At 43.3% G+C, this 16,858-nt stretch overlaps 1 protein-coding gene across 1 annotated transcript in view; it reads right to left on the reverse strand.

The window, feature by feature from the left end:
• Window positions 1–16,858, reverse strand: part of LOC126195501 (lipase 3-like) — a 174,794-nt gene that overhangs the window by 63,540 nt on the left and 94,396 nt on the right. Inside the window, exon 4 of the mRNA XM_049934129.1 lies at window positions 522–765. Coding sequence (XP_049790086.1) covers window positions 522–765 — 244 coding nt within the window. The remainder of the gene's footprint in view (window positions 1–521; window positions 766–16,858) is intronic.

Raw genomic sequence — 16,858 nt, forward strand, 5'->3', positions numbered from 1 at the left:
CTCAATAGACTCAGAACTGGTCATGGCAGAAGTGGCGAGATGCTCTGTAGATGGGGCATACGAGATTCACCACAGTGCGATTGTGGACATCCAGAGCAAACGATCCAGCACATCATTCAGGAATACCCTAAACGTGCGTTTAAAGGACCCATTCGAGAACTTTATGCAGCCTCCAATGCAGCCGTCGAGTGGATGGAAAACCTAGACATAGAACTTTAAAGAGACTCAATAGATTCCATATATGTGATTGCTGAACGACCTTATAGCAATTTCTGTATGATAATTTTATCTTATCTATGACAAAATACCTCATTGTAACAACCTGTGTATGCCTGCTTTATCCTTAATTGAATGTCCATAACACGAGACATTATCTGTGTGTTGTAATGTATGTTGATTTTATCTTTATCCGTCTGTATGTATTTAAACATGAAACCATTTGTACTTGAAAGCCACATACGCTAAATAAATAAACCTCGGTTCGGCGCTGGTGCCAGCGACCGGCGGCAGCGGCGGCTTACCATGAGGAGCGGCCAGAGCCCGGCCGTGCCGGTGAAGATGCTGGTGGAGCGCTTGAGGCGAGCGACTGGCGCCAGCAGCACGAGCGGGTGCAGGTGGCGCGCCAGCCGCGGCCGCAGCGCCAGCGCCGCCAGCGCCGCCGTGGCGCCCATCGAGTGCCCGACGAGCGCCAGCCGCGGCGCGCCAGTAGCGTTCAGCGCCGCCTCCACCAGAGCGGGGATGTCCAGCAGGCCCTCCTCGTGCCAGCTGCGGCGCAGCAAGCACACAACACAGGCCCACTCACCAGGAGGCTCACGGAAGTACAAGCACACACAAATTTATAAAGCATTGTCGTGTTAAATCCGTAGGTTCCATAGGATGAGAGTACTGACTGAACACTGAGACGCCTTAACCCTGGAGCCTATGGGCCAAACGAGACGTTCAGCCTGCCACCTAGCTGCAACTAGTTACTCTTCTCATCCCAGATTGTTTAAAGAACCGAACTGCCATATACACTGCTGTGCAAAATTAAACGGTGAGACCGAGCGAGGTGGCGCAGTGGTTAGCACACTGGACTCGCATTCGGGAGGACGACGGTTCAATCCCGTCTCCAGCCATCCTGATTTAGGTTTTCCGTGATTTCCCTAAATCGTTTCAGGCAAATGCCGGGATGGTTCCTTTGAAAGGGCACGGCCGATTTCCTTCCCAATCCTTTCCTAAACCGAGCTTGCGCTCCGTCTCTAATGACCTCGTTGTCGACGGGACGTTAAACACTAACCACCACCACCTTAAACGGTGAGATATATAATGTATCATAGCATATTAACTACTTGGTGGAAATAAATGAAAAGACGGGTGCATATTGACCGAGTTTTCCCAGCTATGCAAAGAGAGGTGGACACCACATGGTGTGAAGTCACCATGAGTATAGAGCCAAAATGGGTTCGTTCCGCAACACGAGGCAGTTGAAAAAACGGGAAATGACTGCGTGCGTCAATCAGTGAGCAATTACAGTGCACTCTGCTGGTGCTCTTCATTTCGTACATTTGGTTGACTTCACTTAAGGATGAACCATCAGGAAACTGGAGGAAACTTATCCCTGTAGTGTGATATTGCTCACAGCATTGTTTCACGTGCATGGGGAGCTATCCTAATTACAGGCGCTGCTGCCTGTAGGAGAGGAGGTGGTCTATCACCGGCGTAGTGGACGAGCGGTTCTAGGCACTTCAGTCCGGAACCGCGCAACTGCTACGGTTGCAGGTTCCAATCCTGCCTCGGGCATGGATGTGTGTGATGTTCTTAGGTTAGTTTGGTTTAAGTAGTTCTAAGTTCTAGGGGACTGATGACCTCTGATGTTAAGTCCCATAGTGCTCAGAGCCATTTGAACCATTGGTTGTCTACCATAGTCAACAACAGCAGTAGCTGATCGCTGCATTCTGCAGCAGTGAAGTGGGGATCCTCATCAAACTCCTTCTCTTAGCCCCTCCCTGTTATCATTCCTTACCCTCTGACCACTCCTTCCCTTCTCTCTGTTTTCTTACTTAAATCGACCAGGTTATCCACCTGGTTTCTTGTACTCGTTCTGGCTTTTGTTCCTCTTGCCTTTTCCTTTTCATCATTCCTTTTTGGCCCTTTTGGTCCCTCTTTACGAACTGACCTCCGCTTCTAAATTATCTCTCCATAGTGTGAGCCATTTGGGGAAGAATGGCCAACCTAGCATTTAGAGCATGGATTCCTCTCCCCACATCGTTCCCCTTTTCCTTCCCCACTGTAACTTCTCCCTGCCCCCTCCCACTAGGTCACCAGCATTTATAGTCAGTCTGTGTGGTGAGACTTCTATATACTCATCTGGCTGAGACCCCTGACACAGGGATCACAATTGTGATACCATAGCTTTTGCCTCCCTATGCATGCTGAGGAGTGGTTGCTTGTCACTCTGGAGCATCAGAACTCCTTACAATGGCCGCCATCCCAGATGGCCCAAGCTGTATGTGGGTGGCACCCATGCGTAGAACCTCTGATCAGGATGCATGGTATCAGGACGAATGCTTTGCATGTGATACGTTGCCGGCCGAAGTGGCCGTGCGGTTAAAGGCGCTGCAGTCTGGACCCGCAAGACCGCTACGGTCGCAGGTTCGAATCCTGCCTGGGGCATGGATGTTTGTGATGTCCTTAGGTTAGTTAGGTTTAACTAGTTCTAAGTTCTAGGGGACTAATGACCTCAGCAGTTGAGTCCCATATTGCTCAGAGCCATTTTTTTGTGATACGTTTTAAGCTCCAAACAACTGGTTGATCTTCTATGGCCATCTCTTCAGCTAGTAATGGACCATTTAGTGCTGCTTCTAATGACCCTATAGTGTTCCCTTCCCTGTCTAAATGCTGGGAGAAGGGCCAGGCTCGCCAGCTTTCAGTCAAACAATTTTCCCGCTACCTGGTCTGCAGTAAGACTGATGGAGACACATCCACTGCCACTAAGCCGCAATTTTTTGTGAAAAATATCGACAAGTTAGTCGAAGTAGAGTCTCACAGTAAGATGCGATTGGATTCCCTGTTGATCACAACTTCTTCCGATGCGTAATCTGCGCTCCTTGTGCTTCTGACCATCCTGGCGACCTCCTGGTGTCCATTACTCATCACTGGTCCTTGAATATGGTTCAGGGAGTCCTCCTTCAGACAGACCTCATCCTATGGGCCAATCTCGAATGATGAAACATCCATTTTGTTGGGTCTGATCAGAAAGATCGTAAGGACAATTACACTGACACCAGCACCTTTATTCTTGCATCCACGACCCATAAGGTGTTTTCGGTGCTTGCATTTTGGGCAAATGTCGTCCCACTGTATGGCGGACCCACTATGCAGTGCATATAAACACCCAGTCCATGAGAGGAGGCCCTGCATTCCACCACGCGCGTGAGTTAATTGTCTTGACCATCACCCTCCACACTCCCGAGATTGACCAGTTTATAAGAAGGTACAGGAGTATAAGCCCCTTGATGTCTGCCTCAATAGCTGTGTGGTCAGCACGACAGAATGCAATGCTAAGTGGCCTGAGTTCGATTCCCAGCTGGGTCAGAGATTTTCTCCAATCAGGGACGAGGTGTTTTGTTGTCTTCATCATCATCATCTCATCCCCATAGACGCGCAAGTCGCCAAAGTGGCGTCAAATCAAAAGACGTGCACCAGGCGACTGGTCTACCCAATGGGAGGACCTATCAAACAACATTTCATTTCATTTTAGTCCCTTGATAGTTTATCCCACTGAGAACGTCAGAAATATGACAGAATTCACTTTGTGTCGATGACATCTAACTTCTTCTCTGCTTGGTCCTTCCCTCTCCTCCCTCCTCCTTACTCCATTCCCACTCCATTTCCTCTTCCCCTCCCCTGTAGTTCCCATTCCCTTGCCTCTGGGTGCCACTCCCTCTCCCTAGCTAGAGAAGTGTCTCCTTCTTTGGCACCCACCAATGATCGGGTTCTCTCATGGGCTTCTCCTTCCCCCCCCTCCCCACCCCTCACCCCCCCCCAGTGTCTGCCAGACCAGAGGCCTGCAGCCACAACACACGCATCGGATTCACAGTCAGTGTGCCCCAAGGTTATCGACTCTCTTTCATTTCAAGATAATGCAGAAGCCTGATCTCTGTCTCTGCCCTGTCCTCCTCGAACTATGAAAGAGAAGAACAGGGAATCTGTCCCTGGACAAGTGCCCCCCCCCCCCCCCCAAGTGCCCCAGAGATGCCATCTTCCCCATCGCAACCTACATCTGACCTCTTATTTATGGTTGTCAGTCCATCCTCATTGTTTACAGATGGTGACCCAGTGGCGTGTTTGTCTCCAGTTCATTCGCCTCCCATCTAGATCCCAGTTCTGTGCTTATTCATTGGAACTCCCAGAGTTGCAATCCCTTATTTTCTTTTACTCAGCAACTTGTGTCATTCAGAATCTCATTTTACTGATTATCACTTACTCATTGACACTTTGTAGGTTTTGTGCTTCCTGTTGGAATTGAGTTGGACTTTTGAGCACTTCCATAGGTGCACTTGTGTTCTGTAGTCACAGTTTGCAGTCTCTGTCTCTATCCTGTCTGGCCACCTACAGCCACTGACCTAACTGGCCTCCATTAGCAGCTCCCCTCTTCCTTGCTCCTTCTTGTGGATTTTAACGTCCACCATACTTTGTGGGGCAGTGCTTTTTCATTTAGTCAGGGTTCCCCATTGACCAATATCTTGTGGACCACGACCTGTGCTTTCTTAATGATGGCTCCCCTACTCATTTTAGTGCCACATATGGCACTTTCTCTGCCATTGGTCTTTTTCTCATTTCCCCTCCCCTCCTTCCTTCCTTACACTGGTCACCACACGATAACCTCTGTGACAGACAATTTCCCGTTGATTCCCTTGTTCCCTTCCCACCTCCTACTCTCCAGGTTAACCTGATGGGCTTTCCATTGTGCTGACTGGCCTCTACATACCTCCCAGGTCGTGTTTATGCCTTTTCCGTCAGGTTGTATTGATAAATTAGTATGTGATCTGTCCAAAAAGATAATTCGCATTACCATTGATGAAGAAATTCATGAAATGTATGACGAGATAAAAGAAATTATTCAGGTAGTAAAGGGAGACGAAAATTTAATAGTCATGGGTGACTGGAATTCGTCAGTAGGAAAAGGGAGAGAAGGAAACATAGTAGGTGAATATGGATTGGGGGGAAGAAATGAAAGAGGAAGCCGCCTTGTAGAATTTTGCACAGAGCATAACTTAATCATAGCTAACACTTGGTTCAAGAATCATAAAAGAAGATTGTATACCTGGAAGAATCCTGGAGATACTAAAAGGTATCAGATAGATTATATAATGGTAAGACAGAGATTTAGGAACCAGGTTTTAAATTGTAAGACATTTCCAGGGGCAGATGTGGACTCTGACCACAATCTATTGGTTATAAACTGCAGATTGAAAATGAAGAAACTGCAAAAAGGTGGGAATTTAAGGAGATGGGACCTGGATAAACTGAAAGAACCAGAGGTTGTAGAGAGTTTCAGAGAGAGCATAAGGGAACAATTGACAGGAATGGGGGAAAGAAATACAGTAGAAGAAGAATGGGTAGCTCTGAGGGATGAAGTAGTGAAGGCAGCAGAGGAACAAGTATATAAAAAGACGAGGGCTAATAGAAATCCTTGGTTAACATAAGAAATATTGAATTTAATTGATGAAAGGAGAAAATATAAAAATGCAGTAAATGAAGCAGGCAAAAAGGAATACAAACGTCTCAAAAATGACATTGACAGGAAGTGCAAAATGGCTAAGCAGGCATGGCTAGAGGACAAATGTAAGGATGTAGAGGCTTGTCTCACTAGGGGTAAGATAGATACTGCCTACAGGAAAATTAAAGAGACCTTTGGAGAGAAGAGAACCACTTGTATGAATATCAAGAGCTCAGATGGCAACCCAGTTCTAAGCAAAGAAGGGAAGGCAGAAAGGTGGAAGGAGTATATAGAGGGTTTATACAAGGACGATGTACTTGAGGACAATATTATGGAAATGGAAGAGGATGTAAATGGGAGATAAGATACTGCGTGAAGAGTTTGACAGAGCACTGAAAGACCTAAGTCGAAACAAGGCCCCGGGAGTAGACAACATTCTATTAGAACTACTGACGGCCTTGGGAGAGCCAGTCATGACAAAACTCTACCATCTGGTGAACAAGATGTATGAGACAGGCGAAATACCCACAGACTTCAAGAAGAATATAATAATTCCAATCCCAAAGAAAGCAGGTGTTAACAGATGTGAAAATTACCGAACTATCAATTTAATAAGTCACAGCTGCAAAATACTAACGCGAATTCTTCACAGAAGAATGGAAAAACTGGCAGAAGCGGACCTCGGGGAAGATCAGTTTGGATTCCGTAGAAATGTTGGAACACGTGAGGCAATACTGACGTTACGACTTATCTTAGAAGAAAGATTAAGAAAAGGCAAACCTACGTTTCTAGCATTTGTAGACTTAGAGAAAGCTTTTGACAACGTTAACTGGAATACTCTCTTTCAAATTCTGAAGGTGGCAGGGATAAAATACAGGGGGCGAAAGGCTATTTACAATTTGTACAGAAACCAGTTGGCAGTTATAAGAGTCGAGGGGCATGAAAGGGAAGGAGTGGTTGGGAAAGGAGTGAGACAGGGTTGTAGCCTCTCCCCGATGTTATTCAATCTGTATATTGAGCAAGCAGTAAAGGAAACAAAAGAAAAATTCGGAGTAGGTATTAAAATTCATGGAGAAGAAGTAAAAACTTTGAGGTTCGCCGATGACATTGTAATTCTGTCAGAGACAACAAAAGACTTGGAAGAGCAGTTGAACGGAATGGACAGTGTCTTGAAAGGAGGATATAAGATGAACATCAACAAAAGCAAAACGAGGATAATGGAATGTAGTCAAATTAAATCGGGTGATGCTGAGGGGATTAGATTAGGAAATGAGACACTTAAAGTAGTAAAGGAGTTTTGCTATTTAGGGAGTAAAATAACTGATGATGGTCGAAGTAGAGAGGATATAAAATGTAGACTGGCAATGGCAAGGAAATCGTTTCTGAAGAAGAGAAATTTGTTAACATCGAGTATAGATTGAAGTCTCAGGAAGTCGTTTCTGAAAGTATTTGTATGGAGTGTAGCCATGTATGGAAGTGAGACATGGACGATAACTAGTTTGGACAAGAAGAGAATAGAAGCTTTCGAAATGTGGTGCTACAGAAGAATGCTGAAGATAAGATGGGTAGATCACGTAACTAATGAGGAGGTATTGAATAGGATTGTGGAGAAGAGAAGTTTGTGGCACAACTTGACTAGAAGAAGGGATCGGTTGGTAGGACATGTTTCGAGGCATCAAGGGATCACAAATTTAGCATTGGAGGGCAGCGTGGAGGGTAAAACTCGTAGAGGGAGACCAAGAGATCAATACACTAAGCAGATTCAGAAGGATGTAGGTTGCAGTAGGTACTGGGAGATGAAGTAGCTTGCACAGGATAGAGTAGCATGGAGAGCTGCATCAAACCAGTCTCAGGACTGAAGGCCACAACAACAACAACAACAACAACATTGCCATTCTCCATTCGACAGGCTCCATTCAACGCGGATCAGTCTCGTGGTGGAGCACAGCCATTGCCACGGTCATCTGTGATCGTCGTCGCGTCTTGCAGTATCCGAAGTGGCACCATCTTCCACTGGTCTTATTACCTTTAAACGTCTTCACGCCAAGGATAATTACTTGCTAAAACAGAGCTAGTGTGATTTTTGGAACGCTTTGTCTCCTCCCTAGTTTCTTCTGTCTCTTTGTCATGCGTCTAGGCTATACTACACACCCTCCGTGGCAGTCTTCTACTCCGGTCGTTTCCCTTCTAGGTGGGCTTTGTACAGATGCATCAGTTCTCGTGGAACACCTGATGACCCATTTTGCGATGGCATCGGCGTCAGCCATCCATCCACCCGCTTCCTTGTCCAGAAACAGAGGGCTGAAGCTTCCCACATGTTTTACCCCTTCTCAGGCCGAATTCTACAATGAAGCTTTTACTGAGTGGGAATTTCTGGCCTTATCTTCTTCCCACAATTCAGCTCGTGGCCTTATTCCGTGTATAATCAATTGCTTCAACACCTAGATCCTCCACAATGATAATATCTCCTCGAGGTGTTTAACCTTATTTGATTCCAAGGCGTTTTCCCCTCTCAGTGAAGAGGCAGTATTGTGGCCCTGTCGTTAAGCTCAGTTACGAGCCCATCAATCTAATCAATGTCTCATTCAAGTTATTTGAATGGACGGTGGCTCGTCGGCTCACTTTGGTCCTCGACTTTCAGGACCTTTTATCTTCTTACCAGTGTGGCTTTCGAGAGGGCATAGCCTCCGATCGATCAACTGCTTCAAGTGGAAACCACAGTTCGGTAGACCTATCCTTAGTGCTGCCATTCTTTTGCAGTTTTCTGCGACCTACGTAAGGCCTATGACATGGCTTGACACCCTCACATCCTACTTACTCTCCACGAGCGTGGTCTTTTTGGCACTTCCTCATTTTTTAGTTGCCAATTTCTGTCTCACAGGTCGTTCAGAGTCTGGGTTGGCACCGTTCTAAGCTCTCCGCAGACATAGGAGAAAGGTCTTCCACAGGGTTCAGTATTAAGTGTCCTTTTTCATATCACTGTTACTGGACTTGGAAATCCAAAACCTCATCTACATATGTGAGAGGGTTCACGTGACCACTAATACCAGCAGCGTTCCACAACTGACACAACACGTCCATCTTGTGTGGGAATTCTCCGAAAGGACTATCTCGCCACACAGAAGGTCACAATTTGACCCATTTCAAACTTGCTCAGTTCGCTGTAGGAAGCATGAGTGCATCTTCGTGGCATAGTCAGCTTCTGGTTCAAATGGCTCTGAGCACTATGGGACTTAACTTCTGACGTCATCAGTCACCTAGAACTTAGAACTACTTAAACCTAACCAACCTTAGGACATAACACACCCATGCCCGAGGCAGGATTCGAACCTGCGACCGTAGCAGCAGCGCGGCTCCGGACTGGAGCGCCTAGAACCGCACGGCCACCGAAGCCGGCAGTCAGCTTCTGGCTTCACACATTTGCACCACACTGAGCCTTGTGGCGGTGAGCATTCTGCATTAGAAGGTAGACACAGATGGCGCACTGGTAGCTATGCTATCTTTTGGCAGACGACGTTGAAGCCATTATCAATACATCTACTGTCGTCCAGGTGGCACTGGATCAAAATCTACATCGTCTTTCCAAGGCAGTGAAGTATGGATAACATGACTGCATTTTAAATTTTTGAATTCAGTCAATAATAATATGAAGGGCTCTTTACCGGTCTCCGTGTCAGGCGGCCATCTACATCACTAATGGGCAGTTGTGGGTTCAAATGGCTCTGAGCACTATGGGACTTAACTGCTGAGGTCATTAGTCCCCTAGAACTTAGAACTAGTTAAACCTAACTAACCTAAGGACATCACAAACATCCATGCCCGAGGCAGGATTCGAACCTGCGACCGTAGCGGTCTTGCGGTTCCAGACTGCAGCGCCTTTAACCGCACGGCCACTTCGGCCGGCATGGCAGTTGTGGGCAACGTGTCGAAAGACTTACAGCAGAAAGAAAAATTAAGTCTTTGGACACGTTGCCCACAAATGCCCAGTAGTGACGTAGATGGCGCCTGACACGGAGACAGGGAAAGAGTCGTGCAGTTGAGAGTCGCAAGCTTAGGGATGCCACAGAGCGTTCACTCAGCCCCTGCCATATGTACAAACAAGTAACTCGTTGCGGGTCCGTACTTACCGGGCTGGAGTGTTCAAAATTGTTCAAATGTGTGCGAAATCTTATGGGACTTAACTGCTAAGGTCATCAGTCCCTAAGCTTACACACTACTTAACCTAAATTATCCTAAAGATAAACACACACACAAGCCGCACAGTCCATGACTGCAGTGCCCCAGACCGCTCGGCTAATCCCACGCGGCAGGCTGGAGTGAAATCAGATATAAAGACAGAGATGAGGACTGTTCCTGTAGAACAGTGCCGGCCGGAGTGGCCGAGCGGCTCTAGGCACTACAGTCTGGAACCGCGCGACCGCTACGATCGCAGGTTCGAATCCTGCCTCGGGCATGGATGTGTGTGACGTCCTTAGGTTAGTTAGGTTTAAGTAGTTCTAAGTTCTAGGGGACTGATGACCTCAGAAGTTAAGTCCCATAGTGCTCAGAGCCATTTTGTAAGTAGGCTGTTTATGTTTTCTTATTGGCAACGTTACGTAGCGCACTGTATGAAAATCACTGGCTGTGCTGTGTGCAGTCGGTGGCTAGTTTGCATTGTTGTCTGCCATTGTAGTGTTGGGCAGCGGCAGCTGGATGTGAACAGCGCGTAGCGTCGCGCATTTCCAATAGGTGAGCGGTTGGGACTGTTAGTGTTTGCACGTGTGTTAATAATTCAGCAAGGGACTGGATAACAGCATTGCTGGTTCTAAGGACATTTAAAAAAAAAAATTGTGAGTGCACAAGTGGTGGTTTATGGACTTGCTATATTGTCCGCAAGACTCTTCGATGGTGATTGTGCACCTGCACAGTCGCAGCAGATGGTTGCTGGCCGTCTCTACAAGGACTACAGTGGGTCTGCACCTTTGATGACCCACCAATACCATTATTTCTACAAGGACTACAGTGGGTCTGCGTCTTTGCTGACTCACCAGTACCATTATTTCTACAAGGACTGCAGTGGGTCTGTGCCTCTGGTGGCCCACCAATACCGTAATCTATACCAGGACTACAGTGGGTCTGCTCTGTGATGACCTACCTAGCAATACTCTTCAAAATTTCGTCTGACTCTGCTGTGGGTTTGCTCTGTTGTGGACCAATACCTGTCTGCATGCCAAGAGTCAGCACTGTCTTTCCGTTGGAAGGACAACACTACTTCTTCAAGATTGCATGGAAATCCACTACTTCCGTGTGCATTTTCTTTTACTGCTCAGACTTTGAGAAAAACACTGCAATGTTACTGTTATGAATTATCAGGACTGTCTTTATGGACTGTGAGAAAATTTTAGCTTTTGACCAACATTGTATCAAGAAGTGTGTGCATTTGATATCTTTCTACTGTAATTATGAAAAATTTTTCAATTCTGTATTGGCCAGTGCCCAAAACAATTTGTAAAATTTTTTGTAGGGAGCATGGGGGCTATTAAGTAAGCTGTTTGTGTTTTCTTTTTGGCAACGTTACGTAGCGCTCTGTACGAAAATCACTGGCTGTGCTGTGTGCAGTCTGTGGCTAGTTTGCATTGTTGTCTGCCATTGTAGTGTTGGGCAGCTGGATGTTAACAGCGCGTAGCGTTGCGCAGTTGGAGGTGAGCCGCCAGCAGTGGTGGATGTGGGGATAGAAATGGCGGAGTTTTGATACTTGTAAGAATGGATGTTATGAACTCCTATATATATTATGACTTTTGATGACTATTAAGGTAAATACATTGCATATCCTGTGATTCACATTACAGTAAATGACGTAAAATTTACGGCAGTACTTGACTCTGGCAGTCCCATTTCAGTAATTAGTGAAACAGCCTTTAGCAAATGTAACAAATCGAACGATTGCCCCACACTTCCGTTACGTAAGATTAAATTACAAGGTGCAATCTTTGGAAAAAGTGTAGATGTACGCCAACAAACCGACTTAGAATTCTTTTGTCAACGCCACAGCTTCTCTATGCGCTTTCTTATTGTTCCATTATTGTCGACGGAAATTATATTGGGAGTAGACTTTTTGAATGAATACAAAGCAATCTTAAACTTTCACGATGCTGAAATAAGTTTAGAGAAAGAAGGTAAGTCAATAGCTTTGAAATTTGAAGATCGGCTCTCAAACCATGACGAGGAAATTAATCGGCTTTACCTTCTGTTAGACAACAGTTCGGAGTTTTCTACGGAACTAGACACTAACAATCACTCTGCAAGTACTGACAGGGATGATATCGACGACATATTTGATACTAATGAGTTAATTCAAAATAAAATTCAAACAATTGAGAACTGTAATGACATTGATAGGCAGGACCTTTTTGAGATTTTACTAGCACATTCCACAGTTTTTACTCACAAAACAGGAACAATCAAGGGATTTAAATACCAATTTCGTGTTCGTGAGCATACTAAATTTTGTGTTAGACCATACGTAATTCCAACACATTATAGGGACCGTGTTAGAACAGAAATACAATCTATGCTTGACGAGGGCATTATTGAGCCTGCAGTAAGCTCATACAACAATCCATTACATGTTGTTGAGAAGAAAAGTGGATCGATCAGGCTTGTCTTAGATTCGAGACAAATCAATACTATCATTATTCCTGAAACATACAGGCCGCAAACGTTGGAAGAACTTCTTCAAAATTTTAATGGTGTAAAAGTGTTGTCTTCCATTGATCTCAGATCCAGCTTTTATCAGATCGAACTTCATCCAGAATGTAGAAAATACACAGCTTTCCTTTGTTTCGGCGTTTGTTATCAGTTTCGGAAACTTCCTTTTGGTTTGAACAGTTCTTCAGCAGCATTCATTCGCGGGCTAAATTCCATATTACCTGAGTTCTTAAAACGTCACATCACCTTATATGTGGACGATATTCTAATAGCGGAAGCTTCATGGGAACAACATAATCGCATCCTCAACAGTCTGTTACGTATTTTTGCAGAATCTGGAATTACAGTTAACTTGGAAAAGTCTGAATTCGGTAGGTCAAAGGTGAGGTTTTTGGGACATATTATTTCTTCTGAAGGCATTCAGCCGGATCCTGAAAAGTTAGAAGCAATCAGAGCCATTCCAGTTCCATCCACAAAAAAACAAGTCCGCAGTTTTCTAGGTCTCGTAAATTTTTACCGTCGTTTTCTGAATATGCAAATTCTTGTTACACCAAAACTTTGTTCTCTCACTGGAAAAAATACTATTTGGAACTGGGACGAACAATTACAGTTGGAATTCAATTCTTTGAAAGAAGCGTTACTTAACGCGCCAATACTAGCTCATCCAGATCTGTCACAAGATTTCTGCCTTAGCACGGATTTTTCTAAAGTCGGTCTTGGTGCCCATTTATTTCAAGAAGCCATAGAAAATGACGCTACTGTTCAGAAAACCATTGCTTTTGCTAGCCGAGTGCTAACAAAATCTGAAAAAAATTATTCCGTTACTGAATTAGAAGCTTTAGCTATCGTTTGGGCATTTAACAAATTCCGTTTCTTTCTTTCTGGTAAGCACGTAGAAGTATACAGTGATCATCGTGCATTACAATTTCTTATGTCTTCAAAATTAAATCATGACAGGTTAAAACGTTGGGCATTGTTTCTGTAAGAATTCCGCTTCACAATAGTCTACATTCCCGGCAAGGAGAACATTGTTGCGGACGCGCTGTCACGCGCACCGGCTGGGCTTGAGAAAAGTAACACAGAAGGCAACCTCGAGAAAAATTTCAGTATTCTTTACATTCAGAAAGTCGCCTTTGAAAACTTCATCACCACATCTTTAAAGGACATTGCTCATGAACAAGATAAAGATCCGATTTGCAAAGACATCAAGAGCAAATGGAATGAAAAGACACACACACACAGATTCGGCATTATTACCTGGTTAGAAACAACATACTCTTCAAACGCTGCACTGTTGATGACAAGCTATGGGTACTTCGCATTCCAGACGATTTTGTTAATAAGCTCATTTGGTACACTCATTTCAGCTACGCACATTTTGGCCCACGAAAATGTTATCATATTCTTCGAACGACTTGTTATTTTAACAATATGGAAAAGAGAATTCGGAGATTCTTGTCTATTTGTAAACTTTGTCAAAAGGCGAAACCATCTACTATCTCCCATCGGGCTCCGCTATTTCCTATCATTCCTTCTAAATTAAAAGAATTTGCTGCTGTTGTTCTGTTGGGACCGCTTGTCAGAACATCTAATGGATTTTCGTACGTTCTAGTCGCTGTTGAACTTACTTCAAAATTTGTTTCTTTCACTCCGTTACGTAAAGCCACTGGACGGTCTGTATCCAACGCCTTTGTTAAAAATTTCTTACGTGAAGTTGGACACATTAGTAAAGTCATTTCAGATAACGGACCGCAATTCAGATCTGCTGTTTGGTCACGCATGCTTCGGAATCATAAAATCAAACCTGTTATTATTTCATTGAACTCACCACATTGTAACCCCTCCGAACGGATTATGAAAGAAATCAATAAGCTTTGCAGACTTTATTGTCACAGAAAGTATCAGCATTGGGACAGATATTTACACTTATTTCAAAACGTGTTGAATGAAATGTCTCACGACTCCACTGCTTTACCACCTACTCTTGTACTGAAGAATGAAGAACCACCGAAAGAATCAGAGAGCTTGTACCTTTCCCGAATACACGTAAACTTCGACACAAAGATATAATTGATTTGGCTATTAAAAATATAAAATCTGCAGCAGACAAAAGGAGAAAACTCACGGTAAAGCAAATGCAAAGAAATTATACATTGGTCAGAAAGTTCTCATTAAAGCTCATTCATTGTCACATAAGAAGAAACACTTGAGTCACAAATTCTTTATAGTTTACAATGGACCATACAGAATCCGACGTATACCACATGATAATTGCGTTGAAGTTGAAACTCTGCGTACTAGGAAGAGTAAAGGTTTACACCACATTTCACATGTAAAACCATTTATTGAGAGATAATCTGCTTTTTAACTTTGTCTTTGCCATAAAACTTTTCACTTCACATTTCTAGTATGCTTTGTCAGACTTAAGAAACTGTTAACATGCAACAATGTTTGAAGTTAAATATCCAGTCTAGAACCTAGGGAACATTTTTAAACAGAAATTACGATTGCATTGTTATAGTGAACAGACGACACAGTGTTGTATTTGTACATTCTTGCTTGTTAGTTGCACGATTACGTAACAACTATCAGTCTCACATACTTAGAACATATACCGGCACTGCTAACGAGATTTTCATGCAACAATTTGGTTTACTTGAAAAGACATTCTTTATTTGAAGTACTTTGTGTGAGATTAAAGATGACTTAGTATTTGGTTTCTGTGACAGCTACACGATTTTATCACGACGCTACTAATGAGTGACAATTTACAATGTTGCTTTTTCAGTGTTTCTGTTTTATATCTGCACAGTTTTTCTGAATTATTCTGGAAAGTAAAACATGTTTTAGTAGTAACTTTTGTGGTATAGCAACAATGAGACAGCCTTTTTCGTAGCACAACAATACGTTACTGTACAGTACTTTCTTCATCACACCAATAAGCATTATAACTACGATATCTATACGCAAAGCATTTCACTTTTGTTTATCATGAGGTAAGTACATTGACTTCTGCAGAACTTAGCTTTCGGAGGACGATAACTACGAAACTTCCACAGCAAGACGCACATTTAGCGCTACAGGACATGTATTTGAGTGATTAATTTTGTACTTAAATCATTTATATTTAAAGATATTTGAAGTACAATAATACAAAGGTTTTCCGTAATACATTCCATTCAATTGTTGTAATCTGTAACACCTGAGGGTATAATTACATTAATCCTCAGGGGGGTACACGCCTACTTTGTGTACCATGTGTTGGGCAAGCACAAGGAGCCCTAGCTAATATGGTATTTGCTTATACAACTTTACACATCGGTACCTTATTTCTCTAACACAGAATTACACAGCTATCTGATCATTTAACTGAGAGAGACAAACTTTTTTACTACGGCAGTGACAGATGTTTACGTAATTACACCGTTGGATAACTTCAAACTTACGAAATTGTATTTTGTCTGTACTTTGTGAACTGTTCATATTTTTTCGCAACCATTGTGATACTATTAGAGCTTTGAATGATGTGTTTGGTATGGGATCATGATTTTTAAAGTACGTTTGAGGTAGATGACACTATTGAAATGAGCAGAGAATTTTTTTAGGTTTTGACATTATTGCAGAAAGCTACGACGTTTTTGAGATTTGACTGAGGTGTTATGATGTTATTTTTACGACGACGATGTGTATTATGCTGCTGAGGTATGTTTATGGTCAATAAGCTGATGCTATATGAGGAATTTGATTATGCTACGTATCTGTTAAGATGAAATATTGAAGAAGTGTCGACGAATATTTATATGTGTAATAAGGTAAGGAGTAATGAATAGTGGTTAGGGACTCTGACATGTGAAAAAGGATGTTGGAAACCAAGAATCGTACTTTAAGAATTATGAAATGTGTGTACATGCGTGAATGTATTACAATGCCACTGAAATTTTTTTGGACTCTGTTATATTTACAGGATTTTGTTTCTACAGATTTGTAACGCAAATTCTTGACCTGTAAAATATTTTTATATGAGACTGTCACTGTAGCGGAAACTGGTGTCGTAAATATTTCGGTAAGAAAGTTAAGTGACCACCTGCACGTAATGCGTCATGGGCACCCAGCTGGGCGACAGTCGCCTGAAAAAAAAGCCATTAGCGCGTGCCTTTCAGATGCACAGGTAGAAAAAAAAAGGGGGAGGCCATTATCCTCGATATTGACATTCCTTTGTAGAAAGCATCGCAAATACGACACGCTCATAACTTGGAAACATTCGTACATCTGCACACCTGATTAGGACAAGTGTCTATCTACGAGAATTGAGAGAATTTCTACTAACTTATGAAATGCCTCATGACTACTGAATGATTATTTTATGCTTTACTTTGTACATAGTTGCTTATTTCATTTGATATCTAGTTTCCAGCTGTGTTGCAGCATTGCTTTTATAAAATAAAATGCATTTGCTAATGTGAACACTTT

This window comes from Schistocerca nitens, chromosome 7, assembly GCF_023898315.1.
Source record: "Schistocerca nitens isolate TAMUIC-IGC-003100 chromosome 7, iqSchNite1.1, whole genome shotgun sequence".
Taxonomy (NCBI): Eukaryota; Metazoa; Arthropoda; class Insecta; order Orthoptera; family Acrididae; genus Schistocerca; species Schistocerca nitens.